The 22,820-nt window shown below is 42.6% G+C and overlaps 1 protein-coding gene across 1 annotated transcript; it reads left to right on the top strand.

Annotated features, from left to right (window-relative positions):
* The first annotated feature begins 220 nt into the window (after positions 1 to 220).
* Positions 221 to 21,352, top strand: grm1a (glutamate receptor, metabotropic 1a). Its single transcript, XM_053639546.1, has 8 exons — positions 221 to 932; positions 5,555 to 5,804; positions 13,333 to 13,568; positions 15,403 to 15,649; positions 16,209 to 16,380; positions 17,224 to 17,350; positions 18,058 to 19,000; positions 20,372 to 21,352. Exons 1-8 carry the CDS (start codon positions 221 to 223, stop codon positions 21,135 to 21,137), a joined length of 3,453 nt encoding a protein of 1,150 aa, XP_053495521.1. The 3' UTR covers positions 21,138 to 21,352.
* Positions 21,353 to 22,820: the final 1,468 nt, after the last annotated feature.

Here is a 22,820-nt window from a genome sequence, read left to right on the forward strand (position 1 = left end):
CAGTGCATTTTCATCTATTTTTTTTTTCATCTCTTACCACTTCCGTTACTCTCTCGACAGGTGTTCGTGGATGCACCTGTATCTTGCACTTTGCACATCATCAGCATCATCATGCCCGCTTCATTAAGGCTGCACCCAGGACGACGCGACCACCGTATACCATCGTAGTCTAGCGGATATGCGCGCGCGGCTGCTCTTGCTCACGCGGCACGCTTGAAAGATGCGCGGAAACCCGCCGCTCTTTGTCACTGCCTTCCTGCTGCTTCTGTCGACGCTCGCGCCGCGGGCGCTGGCCAGCGGCCGCGAGCACTCGTCGATGTCGCGCGCCGCGGCCCGCTCCGTGGCCCGCATGGACGGCGACGTGATCCTCGGCGCGCTCTTCTCCGTGCACCACCAGCCGTCGGGGGAGCGCGTGGCCGAGCGGAAGTGCGGCGACGTGCGCGAGCAGTACGGCATCCAGCGCGTGGAGGCGACCTTCCACACGCTGGACCGCATCAACGCCGACCCGCACCTGCTGCCCAACATCAGCCTCGGCTGCGAGATCCGAGACTCGTGCTGGTATTCTTCTGTAGCCCTCGAGCAGAGCATCGAGTTCATTCGGGACTCCCTCATATCGATCCGCGACGAGTCCAAAGACGGCTCCAAGTTTTGCGTCGACGGCACGCCCTTGAGCCACCCACCGGCCTCGAAGAAGCCCATCGCGGGAGTAATCGGACCCGGGTCCAGTTCTGTGGCCATCCAGGTGCAGAACCTCCTGCAGCTGTTTAACATCCCGCAGATCGCCTACTCGGCCACGAGTATAGACTTGAGCGACAAGACGCTCTTTAAGTACTTCCTGCGGGTTGTGCCATCTGACACGCTCCAGGCGCGCGCTATGCTCGATATCGTGAAGCACTACAACTGGACTTATGTTTCTGCTGTGCACACAGAAGGCAAGTCTATCTATCTATCTATCTATCTATCTATCTGTCTATCTGTCTGTCTGTCTGTCTGTCTAACTAGTTGTCTGACATGAACCTTTCTGATATGCAAATTTTCCGAATAATCAGCATCCTGCTGTATAATGAAATGCTAATTCCCTTCCATTAGACGGAATACAAGTGGACTCTTTATTTCTAATTATTTGCATATCTAAGCATGCCTTAATTAATCAATCAGCTTCTCCACGTTTAATGAGGGAACGAATTGGTTTCCTCCCTCTTCTTCGTCCCCCTCCCTGGAGACGAGAGCGCAACACTGAACAGCCCTGTAAGCTGCTTGATCACTCCTACTCAAACGTATGTCCAACTCTCCTCTCGTTCATGAGCTGTCAGAAGCTGATCAGCGTCCCAGGCTGAAACTTGGAAACGTCAGATTTTTCAGATCGTCCAACCGTCTTTGACGCTTAAACGGCAAAATTGATGCACGTCAAACACACGCACACTCAACGAAACAGTTGGTAAGATGTTCAAATATAAGCATAAGTACAGTGGACATACGCATGCATTCAAGGCTATAGGCACAGCACCATCCACTGAACTCGTCTGCCACCTTCAATGCTTCCTGTTGCCCTTAGCAACAGCGGATGCTCCCGATCGCATTAATTACCTGGTCAGATTCAGACCTGTCTGCCACACTAAGGCATTCGAATGGCTGCGTCTCATGGGGGCACGAGTTCACTGACATCATAATTGGCAATCGGACGAAATAAACATCAGATTGTGTAATCATGTTATGGGCGTATAGTAAACAGAACCTCGCAGTCCAATATATCATCAAAGCAACACGATAGAGAATGAAATGGAATTATTTATTTTATGTAATATCTCATTGAGGTAAATTCATTTAGTGCCCTGCCAGGATGACTGGGAGGTCGAACTGGAGAAATGGAGCACAGTGGTGAAAAAAACAAAGAGAAAGTGACCGAGAATTAAGAGATGTGGAAAGGGTACACTTTCCCCTGTAGCCTGAAAAGACGAGACACTTGGAAATAACATGAAAAGTAAAGTAGTGATCGGTCAGGGTTAAATCTATAGATTCGAACACTAAAGGAGAACAAAACCTTAAAGCAAAGGTCAAACCATTTCTGTTGGGCGTCTAAATAGTGATAATGAGACTTTATTGATAACATATACATTACAGTGCAATTGTTTTCTTCACATATCCCAGCATGTCAGGAAGTTGGGGTCAGAGTGTAGGGTCAGCCATGATACAGCACCCTTGGAGAGAGGGTTAAGGGCCTTGCTCAAGGGCCCAACAGTGACAGCTTGGCAGTGCTGGGGCTTGAGCTCCCAACCTTCTGAGTAGTAACCCAGAGCCTTAACCGCTAAGCCACCACTGCACCCTTAAACAAGCAGGCCGTCGATTTCGTCACTGTTTAAATTATACATATGTTCGCCGTCTGATTTGTGAATGGTCAGATTTCTACACTGTTAGAAGAAAAGTGTGTGATGTCTGTGTTTGTAGCTTCCTACAAAACGCCACTCTTTCTGTAATCCTTCAGTTCAGACTAATCTGTTAATGTCTAGGTTGTGAAGGGATGAAATAACAATGGGAAATGATCAATAAGAGCTGAGAAGGAGAATGGTGCTTATTTGCTTAGTTAACACCAAGGGAGAATTGCCAGCTTGGAAACACACTTGGATAAAGACTTTCAGTCAATGTCTGCGATGCAACGTTTATTCATTGTTTAGGTTCAGTTGGAAATTGAAGTGAGTGATTTTCAAAAATTTCAAATTTCGCTTCAAATGATCTGAAGAGCTGGAGAACATCGAAAAGGCTTTGCCACAAATGGAAGTTGCACAGCTCCAGGGTCTCCAGTTGATCCTGAGCTCAGTTTACAGTCTGTGTGGAGTTCTTGCATGTTCTCGCCATGTTCTCGCCATGCTCTTCATGTTTCTTTTCTCCATGTTAGTTGAATTGCCTAAGCTAAATTCCCCATAAGAACCAAAAAGGTTTTTTTTTTTCAGCCTGATGCCATAGGAGAACCCTTTTAAGTTACACCAAGAACCTTCACTCTCAAGTTCTTTAGAGAACCATCTATGTCCACGTGCTTTAAAGAACCCACAAATGGTTCTTCATAGCAGTGCCACAAGATAACAACCACGTTATCATAAGTTCTCTAAAAATCCCTTAGTTAGTGCTTTAAGGAACCAAAGTATAGTTCTTAAAAGTGATGCCAGGAGAACCTTTTCCAGTCCCACAAAGAACTTTACAGGGTTCACTTCAACCTGTTAAAGGACGATACATTGAAGAACCAATACACTGCTCTGAAGAACCTATAATGAAACATAAAGGACTTCTTTAATCTCCATAGAACCATATAGCTCAACTCAAGAACGCTATCCAATGAAATATGGTTCTTGAAAAGAAGAACCATTGAAGAACCTTTATTCCAGGGATAGGCTCCAGATCTACTGTGAAGCTTGGCCAGGATGAGAAGACGAATTTAACGAATGTCACTCAGACTCAGCTGAACTTTTGGTGTAGGGATCAGCACTTGGAACCGAGACCATGTTCGCATGGTTATTCAAATCACATACAGATTCCAGCCTGCGTCCATGCAGTCATCAGCTCCCTCTCAGCTCTCTGTGATTAAAAGCGCTCTCCAGAGGGCAACAGCACTGACCTCTTCTCTTGTTGCTGCACCAGGTGTGTTGCACTGAATTATGCATAAGAACTGAACGGCTTTTGTCTTTTGCTGGCCATCATGGAGTTAAATGGAAACAATATCCCAATTAAAATGCCTTTTGTTACAATCCCATTTCCAAGAAAGTTGGGACAGTATGGAAAATGCGAACAAAAACAAACCAAAAGAGTCATTTGAAAATTCAATTCACCCTGCACCATATTGAAAACACATTATTAACACATTATTGGATGTTTTACTTTGTGAATTTAATTTATTTTTGAAAATATACACTCCTTTCAAATCTGATGACTGCAACACACATTACCTTTTCTTTAAATAACACTTATTAAGTGTTTGGGCGCTGAGTGAAGACACCAGTTGGTTAAGTTTAGCAAGCGGAATTTTCCCCCATTCGTCCATTATGCATTTCTTCAGCTGCGCAACTGTACAGGACCTTCGTTGCCTTATTTTGCGCTTCATAATGCGCCACACATTCTCAATCAGAGACAGGTCAGGTCTGCAGGCAGGCCATGCTAGCACCCGCATTCTCTGATTACGCAACCATGCACTTGTAATCCAGGTTGAATGTGGTTTGGAGTTACCCTGCTCTGGATGGCAGCATATGTTGCTCCAAAAAGTGTACATATCTTTCTTCATTAATGGTGCCCTCACAGATGTGCAAGTTGCACATGCCATGACGGCTGTTTTGTCCAAAAACTATTTGACTCACAAAACATGATTCCACTGCACTACTGTCCATCTCAGGTGAGACCGAGCCCAGAGAAGTCGGCGGTGCTTCTGGATAGTGTTGATGTGTGGCTTGCATAGTGAAGCCTTAACCTGCATCTGTGGATGCGGCAGCGAATGGTGTCGACTGACAAAGGTTTACGAATGTATTCTCGAGCCCATGTCAGGATATCCATTCCAGACTCATGACGGTTTTTATGACAGTGACGTCACGCGCATTCAGAAGTGGTTTTCGGCCTTGCCCTTTACGCACCAGGATTTGACCGGATTCCTTGAATCTTTTAATTATATTGTGCACTGTAGAAGGTGAAATGCCCAAAATCCTACCGATTTGTCTTTGGGGATTTGTCTTTGGAGAATGTTGTTCTTAAAGTGTTGGATTACTCGCTGACGCATCTGTTGGCAGATTGTTTAGCCTTGACCCATCCTTGCTCTTGAAGGACTAGGCCTTTTTTGGAGGCTCCTTATATACTATGATTAGACGATTGCCTCACCTGTTTCACATCACCAGCTTAATTCAACTCGTCACATCGCTATTAGTCCTAAATTGCCCCTGTCCCAACTTTTTTGGAATGTGTTGCGTGCATCAATTTCAAAATGAATGTTTACCTTAAAAGAACTATACAGTTGATTAGGTAAAACATCAAATACCTTGTCTTTATACATTTCTTTGTTTAAATACAAGTCAAAGTACATTTACAAAACCACTCCTCTTTGTTTTTATTAGCATTTTCCATACTGTCCCAACTTTTTCACAATTGGGGTCGTACATACTTTATTAAATAAGTGTGTATTTCTGTACAGTGACTTAATAACATTGTTAAAGTGAACTAAAAGCCTGTATTGCGTGTGCTGGGTTGTTTTCTCTGTGATTATTTATGTTTTGCTTTGTGTCGATCATTTCAGCTTGAATTTGACTGCCATTTTTGTGTCCTGAATGGTAGTGACCATCTCTCCATTTCATGTCTCTTTCAGTTGCCTGTTTCCATTATGTGTCTTCCATTGTGAATTGTCGTCCATTTCTAATCCCGGGTTCTGGCAGCTCTGACTCCGTTGAGTCACTGGAGGTAACCCAGCCTCAAAAAAATGCTGTTTTGAGCCATCCATGTTTCCATAAGTCTGAGTTATAAAAAATTTTTTTATTACTAAAACCCATTCTGATCTATCCTCTGATTTGTGTGTCAAATTTTAACTCAGGCAACTATGGTGAAAGTGGCATGGAGGCATTTAAGGAACTAGTAGCAGAAGAGGGTCTGTGCATCGCACACTCTGATAAGATCTACAGCAACGCAGGGGAAAAGCACTTCGATCGCCTCCTGAGGAAGCTGCGCGAGCGTCTACCCAAGGCCCGCGTGGTCATCTGTTTTTGCGAGGGCATGACGGTACGCGGCCTTTTAATGGCCATGAGACGACTGGGAGTTGCCGGAGAATTTCTGCTCATTGGGAGGTAAGGAACCTTTCAAAGATTTTTTTTTTAAATATAATCAGTGCCATTTCTACAGAAGCACTGAAGGATAAGGTAAAAAATAATAAATAAATAATAATAAAATCGTTGTGTAAGATGAAAAAAATCATTTCCAGCATGAATTTGACCATTTTATCCCTTTAAAAAATTAGGAGCTAATTGGCGCTAACAATTAGTGTGTTACACCAACTTCAAACACAAGGCACAGCTGATTATTTTCCAGCTCCTGTTTTCTTATTTATCAATTTCATATTGGAGAACAACTCGAAAAATGCTTCATTTGCAGCTGAACAATCAAAACCAGTATCAGTATTACCAGTAAGTATAGTAAAGTACAGATTAGTAAATAGAGTAGTGTAGTACTGTAGTTCAGCGTTTTGTTTATATAAAATACGGATTGGGTTTATTTGTTCAGGATGAGAAAATGGGCTCGTCCTTTATTCGATTAAATCGTTTTTTTTAACTTCAGTTCAATCTGACCTGTTTCAACAGGTAAAAGAAATGAAAACAGGTCGGAAAAATGCTTGTTTACAACCGGATTGTGACTTTAACAGTGAGTCATTTATTTATAAAATATGTTTAAAATAACCAAAGTTGACCAAAGCGCTGTACGTAGAAACATGCAGTAGTTAAGTGCAGAGAAATCGGCATTGAAGAAAACAAAGCAAAGCAAATAAACCAAAAACAGATTAACATGCTAATTTGTAAATGCATGTTTTTTTCATCTTGATTCAGCTTTAGTTCAGCTTTCAACACGCCACCCTAACTGCCTGCATACATAGCCTATCTTCTGGATACTCTATGGCACCAAATTTCACGAAGAACAAAGATAAATGTATAAATTAGTGATGCACCAGTGTATCGGGCCAATAATCGTTATCAGTTGATAAAGGCAATTTTTCACGCTTAAAAACATCTGATGATCATGGCCGATTATATCCTGTCAATCAAAAGAGGGCGGGAAAACACATGGAATTCGTGCTGTGTGTAAAGATGATGTCTCTTGTGTGGAATGACGACAAAACTGCAGTTTATAAGCTCTGCACTGCTAAAATTTTACACCGGAAGTGAGCAGGAGTAAAATGAGAGTTTCGGCCTCGGGTCTAAATAATTTTTTTCCCCGCAACGCTCGCACTGAATTAAAACACTGTTACAAGTACACTGTTGAAAGATTTAAATGAAGATGAGTTGACAAAAAGTAGTATATCTTGCACAGAAAAATATATTTGTAGAGTAGTATATTTCATATCCAGTTAATGTTAATATATAAAAAGTTGATATTATATATTACCAGTTTGATGTCAGTGATGAAGTAGAAATGCTTGTGTTTATGGTGAGTCAATGTGAGACTAACAGGAGGTTTTTAGAATTCAATCAATGTTAATATGAATGAATAACATTCAATAAGTTAAAAAAATCTTGCTTTAATCTTCAGAATGTAGTTCACGTGTTAATGTTAGAGTAATGTGTTTTCTGTTTATGAGACCAGTTACTGTGAAACAACGTGTTGAAATGGAGAGAATAAAGTTTTTATTTGCATTTCCTTCAGAATTGAGGAATTAATTAGTATTAATTAATAAGAAGAGATAAAAGATATATAACTATCGTTATCGGTTATCAGTGTCGGCCGATATTACTCTGAATAATCGGTTATCGGTATCGGCTGATAAATTTAGTATCGGTGCATCTCTAGTATAAATGATAGTATACTGTATATGATATAGAGTGTACATTCTATTTCATGTGTGCCATTTTTAATCATACCTAAAAAACCAAAAAAACCTAAAAATTTTTTATTTTGATCTTTACATTTTCAGTCATCTCGGACACAAACTCCTCAAATTTCCTTGAACGGAGCCAGCCGAATGCGTTCCCTTTCTTGACCATGTAAATTAGACGTATATGCTGGAAAATTAGGGCGTGTCATCCGCATGTGAAATGGAAATAAGGGATTATCAGTTTCAGGAGGAAGCTTGTTCCACGCAGCTGAAGCTGATGCATAACTTGTGGACATATCGCTCGTTTTGTGGACGTCGTATGAGAGCTTTATTATCACGCGTCATTATGTGTGTCAAACCTGCACTTGTTTCTACTCAGCTATGATAAATAAGGACCAGTAAACTAGCTTCACATGCTTTACATAAAGTTCTCCAAAATGCTGTCTTTTCCTATCAAGCACAAGATCAAGTTTCTTAGGCGGCAGTGGGAAGCTTAGATACAGTACATATTGCCATCAAAGACACAAAACACACACACACACACACACACAGTTACCAAGGAAACCAGTTAAGATTAAAATTGTTGGGTGGCACGTCTCACCACTAATGAATAAGTTGTGACAGAAATTATTCCCTGTTCTTGTCTTCTATCTCTCTCTTTGTCTTTGTCTCTCTTTCTCTCTCTCTCTGAGTTTTGAGCTTGTAGGGACATTTTTACTGAATAAATTTTGTAACAGTTATTTGTTATCTATCTATCTATCTATCTATCTATATATATATATATATATATATATATATATATATATATATATATATATAAGAGCAGCTAAAAGAGCTGCTCTTTGTGGTTACTTTTCCGATTAGAATTAGGAATTTACAGGCTTCTGTAATATCAGGTTTGTAAAATGATATTTCCCCCCTATTCTTATTCTTCCTTTTCATTTAAACAGAAACGATGAATCGATTGCATTTGAATCTGAACATGTCTGCATAGAGAAACGGTCGTTTTGCCTAGCACAGTTAATCAGAATGGAAAACACGACGTACTGTAACTGAGCATTTCTCCTCCTCAATGTCCACAATCTATAAACCGTTCGTCTCTAAAATGGTCAAATCTCTCTTCGTGTTGTGTCGAGGCAATGCTCCTGGACAGCAGGCTCTGAACACAATTACGGCTGAGAAGGAAAATGAAGAATAATGGACATAAATGGATAAAATATGTTTGATAAATGCAGAAAAAACCCCATAGAGATCTTCATATCAGGGAATATTAATCAGAATTTAATATCATTCCTTTCCTTCCTTCGCTGAAGTATCCTCCTACGGTATGTTCGCATCATTCTTTCACACAGATTATGAAAAATGTGCCACACTCTCCTTGGCCAGCAGTTTCTATTATATTACACAACTTTCCCCATTAAAAATGAAAGATAGCTGCGAGAGCTTCCGTCTCTAATTAGTAGCGTGTGCGTAAAAGCGGCGTCTGACTCGTTTTGAATGGATATTGCAATGTGAGAGCAATCCAACCGCTTCTCATGAGCACGGTAGATAGTTTCACCTTTTTATAGACACAATACTGTAGTTTCTAATCGCATTGCAGTATTACTACAGTAGTAAAACACTTCTGTAATGAAAAAATATATAATCGGTATACCTATAGGGCGCACGGTGGCTTAGTAGTTAGCACGTTCACCTCACACCGCCAGGGTTGGGGGTTCGATTGCATGTGTGTGGAGATTCCTCCCCCAGTCCAAAGACATGCATGGTAGGCTGTTTGGCATGTCCAAAGTGTCTGTAGTGTATAAGTGGGTACACTTATAATATAGCATACACATAATATGTGTATGCTAGTGTGCCCTACGATGGATTGAAACCCCGCCTTGTGCCCGATGCTCCCTGGGATAGGCTCTAGGTTCCCCGTGACCCTGAAGGATAAGTGGTATAGAAGATGGATGGATGGTATACCTATAAAGATCATAATAAAGATAGTAATGCTGTTTTGTTTGTGTGTGTGGACATATTTTTACATCTTAGTGTGGACCAAACATCCAGCCCTGACAGTTTTGACCTAGTGGGGACATTTGGCAGGTCAAAAATGACAGCTTTAAAAACAAACAAACAAACAAACAAACAAACAAACAAATAAATAAATAAACTAAAAGCCAAATGATTTCCTTTAAGTTTAAGGTTACACATAGCAAAGCATTAATTAGCTAGTTTAACAATTATGAGACCTGGTATCGGCTGTGCTCTCTGGGTGGGAGGGGCATACTCTTTCTCCCCTGTCAATCAGAGCGACATTAGCCAATCAGAGGATTTTGTAAGCTCGTGTATGCGGAAGAGGGCAGATAGAGCTTTCCTCTGAGTGTGTTACGCAGCCAACATGTCTCGGAGGAATCGTGGGTTGCTAGCTGTTGTATGATAGGTGTTAGATAACCAAATTGCCTAGCTTTGGTGTGGGATGTGATGTATGGGAAGTCGAAAATACACGCATACACAATGTCCCCAAAGACCCTTACAACTCCAACAGAACAGGATGTGTGTATGCAGTATGTGTCTTTTCTTTCCAATCGTTATGCCAATAAGCACTATTCGATAAGCACGGATCAGACGCTGCGTTTAAATGCCTCACAAGTCCGACTCGTAATGAATGTCTGATTGTGTACGTACGCATTAGTTAAAAGATTAGATCCCGCTGGCTTCCTTCCAGATCTCGAATCTCTGCTTACTGGTGCGTTTCTGCCACCTTGCCCAATCCTTGCTTTGGATTGATTTAAGCCTGGCACAGTCTGTAGTAGCTTTGGCAGCGCCGACGACGTCTTTCGGTCAAGTAGGTCACCTCAAAGTAGTGTTTTTTTTTTTTTTTAAGCATGCTTTTTGAGCTGTGTGGTCTCACTCCTGCTTTGCAAGAAGATTGAATTTCGAAGTATTCCGGGCTTGTAATGTGGTAGTCATCTTATCCTCCATCTGTTTTTTTTTTTTTTTTAAATGTATGTTTGTGTGGTTTTTTTTGGAAGACTTATCATGGGTGAGTGTGTTTTTAAAAGGTTTTACAAGGCTCTGGGGAGACTGAGCTCGCTTTCCAGAACATCTTTCTTTCATTAGCTCTCCATTTTTAATACATTAGAGGATATCTTATTCACAAGGGCAGCGAGATAGAAAGGGGGAGTGAGAAAGAGAGAGACAATAGGGGGGAAATGATGTAAATGTGTGGGAGGAAGGTTTCTGACCCAAGATGTGAGAAAGATTGAACTTTTTTTTTAATTGCTATAACGGTCTTTTCTTTCTCTGCTGAGATTCTGACACAACTCTGAAGCGATAGCGCTTTATGTATTTTAGCTTAATGGCTTCATTCACATGCGGACGTGCTTGCTTTGAATATGTGTGTGTGTGTGTGTGTGTGTGTGTGTGAGAGCTGTCACATGCCAGTTTGTTGCTGTGATTAGCAACACTAACAGTCTGGGTAGCTGGAAAAGTCCCCAAGGTTTTAGTTAACTACAGCACTACAATATTGCAGTGCAGAAAGCATGTAAACCGTTTTGGGAGTTTGGATGGATGGATGGATTGATGGAGAGTGATTAAGGATAGATCTCTGAATAGTAAAACGAAAAAAAGAGGAGGTGTTCAGATGTTTCGTTGGCAGGAAAGAAACAGTATGAACGCTCAGGACGTACAAGTGATGGACAGATCGTTTTGAGGCAGGCAGATGAAAGCTGGAGCACTGTAAGTGAGAAAGAGAGGGAGAACGAGAGACCAGGCGCGAAAGCGGCAGTGCCAAGCTGCTCCGAACTGGAGCGCCATGAATTAGTAAAGGCCTCTGGATAAGCTTTAATGGCCGTCAGCCTAATCCAGAGAAGCGCGGTCTACGTCCAAGCGTATTCAGCACACAGGCACGGTGCTCAAGAGGGTAAAGAGAAGAAGGGAATGGAGAGGAGGTCAAGAGATAGGAAAGTGACGTGAAAGGAAATGGAAATGAGAGACGGGGATGAAGGAGAAGAAAATGTGGCAAATGAGGAATTGTTACATTAGGAGATAAAATAAAAAATTCTCTTCATAAATCCTTCATCTTTAGTAACTGCTGGTCTGGGTTATGTTGAATCCGGAGAACCCTCGGTGCAACCCTGGATGGAACACTGGATGGAACACTGGATGGGATTGGGGCAGTGGTGGCTTGGCGGTTAAGGCTCTGGGTTACTGATCGGAAGGTCAAGCCCCAGCACTGCCAAGCTGCCACTGTTGGGCCTTTGAGCAAGGCCCTTAACCCTCTCTGCTCCAGGGGCGCTGACCCTGCACTCTGACCCCAACTTCTTGGCATGCGAAGAAAAGAATTTGACTGTGCTGTAATATATACGTGTCCAATAAATACTCATGATCATTATTCACACTTACAGGCAATTTAGAATCACCAATCCACCTAGCGCCATGTTAAAGGAAACCGGAGAACCCAGAGGAAACACCACACAGACAATAACCCGAGCTCAGGATTGAACCCACGGCCCATCAGTGGTTCAGTAAAAGCCTTTTCTTTTTAATGGTCATTCATCACGCTGGATATAACGGACTTTGTTCATTAACCGTTCGTACGAGTGTATACACAAGAAATTTGTTATTCGTGAAAATCCTGTACATTTGCAAAAAAAAAAAAAGTTCATATCCTACTCGTGCTCCTGAGTGTGTGTAAAATTACGATAACTTATTGATATGGTGAAGTAAGGAAATGTTTATTTATTTTTTATACATATTTTTTGGAAGGAGTCTCCAGTGTCAGCGCTGTGGAACAGTCGATACGGAAGGGTCGTCAGGATGGAGGGCTTTGTGGTTTCTTTGTAAAATGACAAGCTGTATTGACTCTCATTTCCATCAATTTATGCTCGGTATAAAATAAGGAAAAGAACATGTTTTTAGGTCAAAGCCTCAAAGAGGTAATAGAGTCACTCGAGCTCTGTGGTACGTCCCACATGGAGAGATCTGTGACTAGAAAATGAAAATAATGTGAAGAGGACTGAGAAAAGGGGCTTCGAGGCGAGTTAAGGCCACAAATGAAACTGAAATAAGCGCCGTTCCCAAACAGGTTTGGCGGCTGTGGCTCAGGTGGTAGAGCGGGTTGTCCACTAATCGTAGGGTTGGCGGTTTGATTACAGGCCCACGTGACTCAACATACCGAAGTGTCCTTGGGCAAGACACTGAACCCTAAGTTGCTCCCAATGGCAAGTTAGCGCCTTGCATGGCAGTTCTGCTACCATTGGTGTGTGACTGTATCACCTAAATATGTATACTTAACATTAGTAACATTTCAATATATTTGTACATTGATTTCAAGAATAAAGTCAGGAGAATTAATATTTTTATATTCGCAACAGCAGTTTAACTAAAGACTAAAGGTGGTATTGCATTTAAGACTCTAGACATTCAAGTGTCAAGATATATCACCAATCCTAATGGGCTACGCTTTGTTTGCTAACTTCTAAAAGTTTCAATAGGGTTAGTTCTTGCATTGAAGATTGAGCTGCTTAACATAGCTAGCTACGTAATAACTAGATAACCGTAGCTAACTGGCTATGAATACGATTTTAACCTCAGGCTTCTATAAACAAACAAATCAATGTTTATCGTAGAATTGAATCAATTCTGCACAAACGTAATCGACCTACGTACGGAGGTTGCATTATTTAGGAGTGATAGCAATACCATGCTGAATATCGCAGTAAGACTTATATAATACAGTATGTCCGAAGTATAGCGTCGTATAAGTCTGTAAGACCCCTGAAAGTCTCTCTTTATCTGTTTGTCAGTGATGGATGGGCAGATCGTGACGAGGTGGTGGAGGGATACGAGCAGGAAGCGGACGGAGGGATCACTATAAAGCTGCAGTCGGAGGAAGTGACGTCGTTTAACGAATACTTCCTGAAGCTGCGCCTGGACACCAACACTAGGAATCCGTGGTTCGCTGAGTTCTGGCAGTACCGCTTCCAGTGCCGCATACCCGGCCACCCTCAGGAGAACCCTAACTACCAAAAACTCTGTACAGGTAAAAGTAAAAGAAAAGATTGAATATGAATAACACACTTTAACAACTGTGCTAATACTCAAAACACTACACAATTGATAGATTTGGATTGATCTGGCTTTTTTTCCCCCTTTTTTCCCGATTGGCCATTAGCAGGCTGTAATGGACGAGGACAAATCGGCCAAAAAATAACCAAATAAAAAATCTGCAGCAGGTGATGAAAGCAGTAGGAGAGACGAGCAGTTCATACGATGCAAATCAATGTATTAAGCATACAGAAAGTGCAAAATATAGCAGTCTGATTATATTAGCACGCGTTTATCCAGTTTACTCATGTGTTGTTTTTTGGTATGTCACACATTGCCTTGATTGGTTGCTTGCAAAACCATCAGTCATCCTAGAACCTGCTTCTTTTGGCTAAAGCAGTCTATCTAGTGTATGTATTTATCCCCAAAACAAGCATAGACAATCAAAAAGATCAGTGTAATTATTTTATATTGCTTAAGAGCCATATCTCCCAGTGAAGCTAAGTAGGGTTGAGCCTGGACAGTACCTGGATGGGAGACCTCCTGGGGGAAAACTAAGATTGCTGCTGGAAGCGGTATTAGTGAGGCCAGCAGGGGGTGCTCACCCTGTGGTCTATGTGGGGCCTAATGCCCCAGTATAGTGACGGGGACACTATACTGTAAAAACAGCACCGTCTTTCGGATGAGACGTTAAACCGAGGTCCGAGGTCTCTATGGTCATTAAAAACAAATCCTAGGACACTTCTTGTAAAGAGTAGGGGTGTAACCCTGGTGTCTAGGCAAAATTCCCCCATTGGCCCTTCTCTATCATGGCCCCCTAATAATCCCCATCTCTGATTTGGCTACATCACTCTCTCCTTTCCATGAATAGCTAGTGTGTGGTGGGCGTTCTGGCGCACTATGGCAGCCGTCGCATCATCCAGGTGGATGCTACACACTGCTGATGGTTGAGGAGACCCCCCCCCCTTTACTATATAAAACGCTTTGGGTTTCTAGAAAAGCTCTATATAAATGTAACTGTCACTAACTAACTAAAAGATTCAACTCTTACACTGAAGGCACCAGAGAGGCCTGGCGTGTGTGTATGTGTGCTGTGCAAATGTGTGAACATGTCCACGGTGCTCACAGCATGTGTGGAGGCCGCGCTCACAGCTGGCAGTCTGCATGTGTGTGATTGTATGATTGTGTGTGTGTGTGTGTGTGTGTGTGTTTGTGTGAAAGAAAAAAAGGAGCTGAAGGACAGAAGGCTTCGCTGTTCAGCCATGTGTGGCTTTCAGTAAAAGACGTAAACAAACGCAGCATTCAGCGAACACTGAAGAATTCTATCAAAGCTGTAATTTGACCAAAAAGAAAGTTTATAGCTTTGGATGGCTGTGAGGGCCATCACTAATGATGCAGGAATCTGGGCAGGTTTTTTTTTGTTTGTTTTGTTTTGTTTTGTAGCTCAGTACGCTTTTAGACACATCCCCCTCCCTAACCCATCCCCCTCCCCCACCCCACCCCACAGTTAGATGCTGTATAATTACACGCACATTTATACAACAAATAACTTCATTCCCAAGATTCATTTCCTTCTGCTGTGAGCCTAAGAACAGTTTCCTTCTTATTAAGTTTGTACACGAAGCTGCCGGATACGTATGTGATTATTTCATGGTTAACCGTAGAACAAGCTTTAAAGCTGGTCAAATTGATGCCTTTTGTTTTACAAAGCAATGGCGTTTGAAAATGTTTTTTGCTGCTAACAAGCAGTAAACCAATAAACGATGTGGGAAAAAAAAATGTTTTATGTAGTGTACAGGATAACAAAAATAAGTTTGCTCTGCCAACAGGAAATGAGAGCTTGAAGGACAACTATGTTCAGGACAGTAAGATGGGCTTTGTGATCAACGCAATCTACGCAATGGCCCACGGGCTCCATGATATGCATGGTGATCTGTGTCCGGATCATGAGGGCTTGTGTGAGGCTATGGACCCCATCGATGGAAGCAAACTCTTAGAATACCTGCTCAAAACGTCTTTCACCGGCGTCTCTGGAGAGGAGGTGTACTTCGACGAGAACGGAGATTCTCCTGGCAGGTAATTGAAAGCTAATAATTATGGGATCTTCTCTGTTAGTTAATAAACAGATGAATGAGATCTTGGAAACGGCTCCCTGAGCATGGATTATAACGCAGGATACGTTATAAGCGACACTATACGGCATGTCGTGCATGTTGATTCGATACCGCACGCAGACGTCACCACACGCAGGTGTGTGTCCAAATGTAATAGGTTTCGAGTGGAACAGATTTTCTGTCTGAGGTCAGAGCTCCAGCTGTTTCCACTCCGATTCCTACACGAGTCGAGTCCTGTCACTGTGACTGCATGCTCATTAAGATGACAGGTTGGAGTTAGAGCGCTGTCACCATCGGTGTTATCATGTGTGGAGATGTACGTACGTCCTGGAGGTCTGTCACTTGTCTGAGTGTTATAGTAATGTAGGTTGTAGTTCCCTATGACAAATCCAGATTAGGGGCATGAGAATAAGTCCTTGTGTAAACATGATACATGTAAACGTCTGTGAGTCTGGATACTTGCATAAGCGGCCTCATATATTATTTTTTCTTGTCTTCTTTTTGCGATCTTTCTCTTTCAGGTATGACATTATGAATTTGCAGTATGTAGAGGAGCTAGGTCGCTATGACTACATCAACGTGGGCTCGTGGCACGAGGGTCTACTGAGCATTGATGATTATAAGCTGATGACCAACCTCAGTGAGATGGTGCGCTCCGTCTGCAGTGAGCCTTGTTCCAAGGGCCAGATCAAGGTGGGCTTTGGTTCGCTTTGACACTTGCCTGGATATTTTGCTTTTGCATTTTCAGTGGTAAAGAAGGAAAAGGTAAGATGTAGGTATAGGCGTAGCAGCATGTACCTGCAGTAATACATACAGTTGTAGGGAACCTGATAAAAGCAGCGATGCATATATAGATTGGCATCTAAGCCAATCATGTGGCAGCAGCGCAGTGCATAAAATCATGTAGATACACGTCAAGTGTTCACATCAAACATCAGATTTTTATCCGTGGCATGGTTGCTGGTGCCAGATGGGCTGGTTTGAGTATTTCAGAAACCGCTGATCTTCTGAGATTTTCACACACACACACACACACGCACACAAAACAGTCTCTGGAGTTTAGATAGAATGCTGGGAAAAACTTAAGCATCTCATGAGCGGTGGTTCTATGGGTATAAACACCGTGTTGAAGAGACAGGTCAGAGTGTCAGACTGTTTTGAGCTGACAGGAAGGCTATGATAACTCAATGAATCACTCATTACAACCGTGGTGAGCAGAAAAGAATCTCGGAATGCACAAACCTTGAGGCCAAGAACAGGAATCTGAAGCTACAGCGGGGACGGGTTGACCTCGCCGGGTTTCGGTGAACCTTGTGCTCACTGTAGCTGACAGGAGTGGAACCTGATGTGGTCTCTGAGATGCTCGGTATTATATTATACAGTGGTTATTTGCATCACTGTACACAGCTTAAACCAGTCTCCTGTGACGCCTCTCATCAAACCGCTGTTTGATCAATTGAACTGGGACGTTATGTTCGATTTTCCGCTTGATTATGAGAATAACAAGTTGCTGTGACTTGTGATCCCCGACTCTAGGTGATCCGGAAAGGTGAGGTGAGCTGCTGCTGGATCTGCACGACCTGTAAGGACAACGAGTATGTGCAAGACGAGTTCACCTGCAAGGCCTGCGATCTGGGCTGGTGGCCTGATAACGAACTGGCAGGTAACAGTCTTTTAGCAGATCTGTCTATTTGTCCATCCGACCAGGTCGATCATTTCTCAACCTTGATTGTTATTTGTGTCACCCAAACATCCATTCTACTCATTTAGGCAAACGACTAACTGTTAAACACACTGAGATTTTCAATGCCTACAGCTGTCCTTTCTCTCTATCTGTCTTTCTTCCTCTCTCTGCTACTCTGTTCCACATACCCCTGACTCACTTTCTTCTATTCCTCGCTCTGTTCTCGATGCTGTGTTGTTTTGACAGTGGTGTGCAGCAACATGGAGAGAGGTGTACCACACTGAATTCAGAATTCCTTCAATGCCCACTAGTCATATGCCAAGAACAACAGTAAAAACTGTGAAACGAAGAGATTCTAGCCTCTGTTCGAGTGAAATAGAGTATAAAAAAATGCCGATGCGTGCTGAGCACAATGAAAGTGTAGAGAAAGTGAAAAAGTAATGGGAAACAGGGCACACGGCTGGTAAATCAGCTGCAATAGGATTTGTATGGCTCTCCATATAGCAAAATTAGGAATCGCATATTCTCATAAATCTTTCTCATCGGCTTGCTCTCTTGTGTCGGCGTGTACATGCATTTGTATTTATCATCCTTTAATTCTCAGATATCTTCTCCCTCTGGTAACGTTTCCTTATGTTTATTTACTTTCCTCTCATATTCTCTCTACATCTTTTTCTTTCTCTCAGGGTGTCAACCTCTTCCTCTGAAATGCCTGGAATGGAGCAGCATCGAGTCCATTGTGGCAGTCGTCTTCTCCTGCCTAGGCATCCTGGTGACTCTCTTTGTGACCTTCATCTTCATCCAGTACAGAGACACTCCAGTGGTAAAGTCATCAAGCCGTGAGCTGTGCTACATTATCCTGGCGGGTATCTTCTTGGGGTACATTTGCCCTTTTACCCTGATCGCACGGCCTACGGTGATCTCATGCTACCTACAGCGCCTCCTAGTGGGCCTTTCATCAGCAATGTGTTACTCAGCATTGGTTACCAAGACGAACCGCATTGCGCGCATCCTGGCTGGCAGTAAAAAGAAGATCTGCACTCGCAAGCCACGCTTCATGAGTGCCTGGGCGCAGGTAGTCATTGCCTTCATCCTCATCAGCCTACAACTCACACTGGAGGTTGTGCTCATTGTGCTGGAGCCTCCCGAACCAATCAAGAGCTACCCAAGCATTAGGGAAGCCTACCTCATCTGTAACACCAGTACCTTGGGCATGGTGGCACCATTAGGCTACAATGGCTTGCTCATCCTGAGCTGCACCTACTATGCCTTCAAAACGCGCAATGTACCAGCCAACTTCAACGAGGCCAAATACATCGCCTTCACCATGTACACCACATGTATCATCTGGCTCGCGTTCGTGCCCATCTATTTTGGCTCCAATTACAAGATCATCACCACCTCATTCTCCGTCAGCCTGAGTGTCACCGTGGCTCTGGGCTGCATGTTTACCCCCAAGATGTACATCATCATCGCCAAGCCAGAGCGCAACGTGCGCAGCGCCTTCACCACATCGGACGTGGTACGCATGCACGTGGGAGACGGCAAGGCAGCCGCCGCGTGCCAGAGCAACAGCTTCCTGAACATGTTCCGCAGGAAGAAGAACAACGCCAACAGCAGCAGCACCAAGTGAGTGGACCCTTTATACAGTGTATCATAACAAGAGCGATTGTGTTATTAGGCAGCCAATCACATATCTATGTGGTCTACACTGTCAGAAAAGAGTGTTCTGTACAGGTACATTTTGTGAACCAAGGTACAAACAGTTTAGACTTATAAAGATGCATGACAAATGAGGTAATGAGGTTTAAAGGTACACAACATTATCTAGGTCCTCTAACTAAAGGTACAATGGACACTTGGCAAGCATTTTATGTACCCTAAAATTACAGTTAAGTACCTTTTGTTCTGACAGTGTACCACGACACAAAATGATCTAGTTGTCTTTTAGGAGGCACATTGTTTTGGCAGTACTTGTTTTCTACATTTATACAGTAACTGCTAAAATAACATGCCAGTACCACAGATTAATCCTGGTCTTGAATCATGAAACATAACTTTTGATTTGATTTCTTCGGCTTAATCTGTGTAGTAAAAATACGAGAAGATACGCTGTAAATGACAAATTCTTCCATAGTAACAGGTCACACGGATTGTGTCCTTCCTAGCAAATGTGTCTATTTTCTTCTTTCTGATGTTAGCTGTGCCATGTTTTTCTCCTTGCCGCAAACTGGAGTATGTATGTAGAGTTTTGTTAGCACCAGGCTCCAATCAGCTGTCCTCTGTCTGTCCTGAGCTCTTCTCCGAAACCTAATTTTCATCAAACCACCCACCGCGTAACCCCCCCAACCCCCCACCCCCACCCCTCCCTGATATTAACCCAGTTCTCAGCCTCCCCATCCCGTTCTCCCTCCTTTACTGAAGAAAATTAACACAGTTTATTAAAAGTGCTGCTCCTCCAGTCCCTACCCTGCTTCCAGCTTTCAACTCTGAGGCATCTTTCTGTCCTGAGCCCGTTCTGCTTAACTTGATTACACCACTGATTTCCGGTTGTTGTGTGCACAGTGCTAAACCTTGACAGGGCTTTGCGCTGTGCCACAGGAGATCTGAAACTATTGAGGGAAATTCCATAAAGCCCTGTGTTCATTTCGGCATGATGTTCAGTGCAAACAGAGCGGTGCAGGGAGGGGATGGCGGTCGGCCATGTGACATTCATAATGCTCTCCCAACAATCCATTACGTACCGTGTCCAGCATGTTTCAACCCAGTTGTTTGGAATGCAGTGTTTAAATAAATAAATAATAAGTGAATGATCCTCAGCTAGGAAAACTAACCCATAGTGATGGTTTGTAGGGTTGAATTTAGGAAGGATGCTGTGTTGTATTGGGATGATGATGATGATGATGATGATGATGTACTGATGATGTTGTTCTGTGTGTCTCTGTTGCATTTTGGCCCATTCCCCGTGGGAATAACGCTGGGTCTCTGTCTCGTTCATAGTCCTAATGGAAAGTCTGTGTCATGGTCTGAATCAGGTGCCCGGCCCCAGGGGAGGGGGTCGAGTGTGTTCCACAGACTGTCTGTGCATGTGAGGAGGCAAGCAGTCGGCCAGAGTCAGACGGCGGTCATCCGACCCCTAACTAACGCCTCGCAACCCCTGCACCCCGAATACGACCCTGGACTTGACACAGACCACAGCGGCTCACAACCTAACAACAAGGTTCTCTACAACCTCAATGAGGAGGGCGATGAAGGGTGCCGATCCCCTTGCAACATACATGGAACAACCCCGGATAGAAGGGAGCCAGCCTCTTACTCACCTGCTCACCTGATAGGCCTCACCTCTGACTCTTTAGATGGGGGCCGAGTGGATACGCTAAGCTCTAATGTTAGGCCTTTCGACGAAATGGTGGGCAACAGAGTGAGCCCTGCTTACAATCCATTATCCAATCAGCTACCTCTGCCCCTGCAGGGGGAGATGTTATCTGAAGACGGTTCAGAAATGGAGGCTCTTGACCTTATCCATGGCTTCTTGTATGACAGTACTGTACAGGAAGAAGACGAGGAGGAGGAGGAAGAAGAAGAAGAAGAGGGTGGACAAGAGGAGTTGGCACAAAGCAAACTTACTCTCCTTGCTCCGCCCTCGCCGTTCAGGGACTCGCTGCATTCAGGCAGGTCAATCCCAGGATCCCCTGCCCTTGACAACGAACCAAACACCTCCCAGGAAGTGACCTATGCTCCCAAACAAAGCTCTTTTACACTGTGAGAGCAGGTGCTCAGGATACTAAAAATGGCCGGCTCCCACTTCACTTTGTTTATCTTATTTACTTTTCGCAATTGCTTGCTTACATGGTTTTTTGTTTTGTTTTGTTTTTTACATGTACAAGACATTCCTGCCAGGAATGAAACCATTTGAAGAGAGACAGCAAGTCCAAACAATCGGAACATGGGATTACTGTTCTAAAGTTGTGATATGTAGAAAAGCTGGAGCGGCAAAATATCAAATCCACTAGTGATGACGTTGTGTTCAGTGGGGATTAAGAGTCCAAATACCAGTGCGCTGCTGTTTGTATGGACCACAAAGGAAGAAACTCAGACTTTGGGTCTATAATGTATGGACTATGTAGCCTGATATCATTGTAAATTTATATATATATATATATATATATATATATATATATATATATATATATATATATATATATATATATACACACATACATATATATATATATATATATAAATATATTCTTGTTACATACAGGAAGCAGAGTGTGTAGGCATGTGATGCTGATAAAGACACACACATGCACACCACAGCTGAGGTCAAGACCACAAACATCATGCTTGAACGATCCACAAAATCCAGACTAAGACTAATTTTCTTTAAGATTTGGAGAGTGCCAGAATACCAGTGGACGAACAGTCATGTTCATCTTGTGATTGATCCAGACTTCAGCTCCACACACACACACACACACACACACACACACACACACAATATCTGGTTATGAACAAATCATTTCCTGTGAATGTGTGTGTGTGTGTGTGTGTGTGTGTGTGTGTGTGTGTGTGTGTGTGTGTGCTCCTGCATTTCTGACAGCAATTTGAGTGTAATGGTAATTTTAGCACTTGCTTGGGGAGATACACAGGGGAAAGGTTTTATTATATTGTTAAGCGAGTAGTTAAACTACTATTTTAGTCTAAATGAGGATTTTTTCTCTCTCCCTGTACTGCCAAGGTAATTACAAAAAGGGAACAGTCGGACTGTTCTTCACATATTTCTCTCTCTCTCTCGTCTCTATGTTTAAAAAAAAATGTTTTCGACCCCCCTCCCACCCCTCCGATGCACACACACACACACAGCTGTTGTCTTTGTATTTCTGCTAAATGTTTATATGAACAGAATGTGAGAAGATTTCTCAGTTTTAGAAGCGTCTTAATACTCGTAACTCCCTCTACGAAAAGGGATGTATAGTACATTGAATCTGGAATATCTTCAGATCTCTCTCTCTCTCTTTCTCTCTCTTTTTTTCAAATAATCTGTATAATTCACTTTTTAAGCTTTATGGGTAGTTGCTTCTAGTGGTAACTCGTAGCATTTACAAGTGCGTAGGATTATGGATTTGCAACTTATTTAATATTATTAGAATGCAACTCTAAAAAAAAAATATATATATTATTTAGCTGATATGGCGTATTGTAATAAGTACTATTGCTCATTTGAATATTAAGACTTTTTGTGTAAGTTGTTGGAAAATTTGTTTCATGTAAAAGAACTGACTATCACTATCTCTGTTAACATGGTCAGTGCTAGAAATGAGGATTTTCTTTCTTTCTTTCTTTTTCCTTATTTATTATTATTATTATTTTTGGCCAGGACAAATCATGCTGTACAATAAATCTTTTCTACTGAACTTCCTGTCTTGTTAAATATCTGCAACATTCC

This window comes from Ictalurus furcatus, chromosome 2, assembly GCF_023375685.1.
Source record: "Ictalurus furcatus strain D&B chromosome 2, Billie_1.0, whole genome shotgun sequence".
Taxonomy (NCBI): Eukaryota; Metazoa; Chordata; class Actinopteri; order Siluriformes; family Ictaluridae; genus Ictalurus; species Ictalurus furcatus.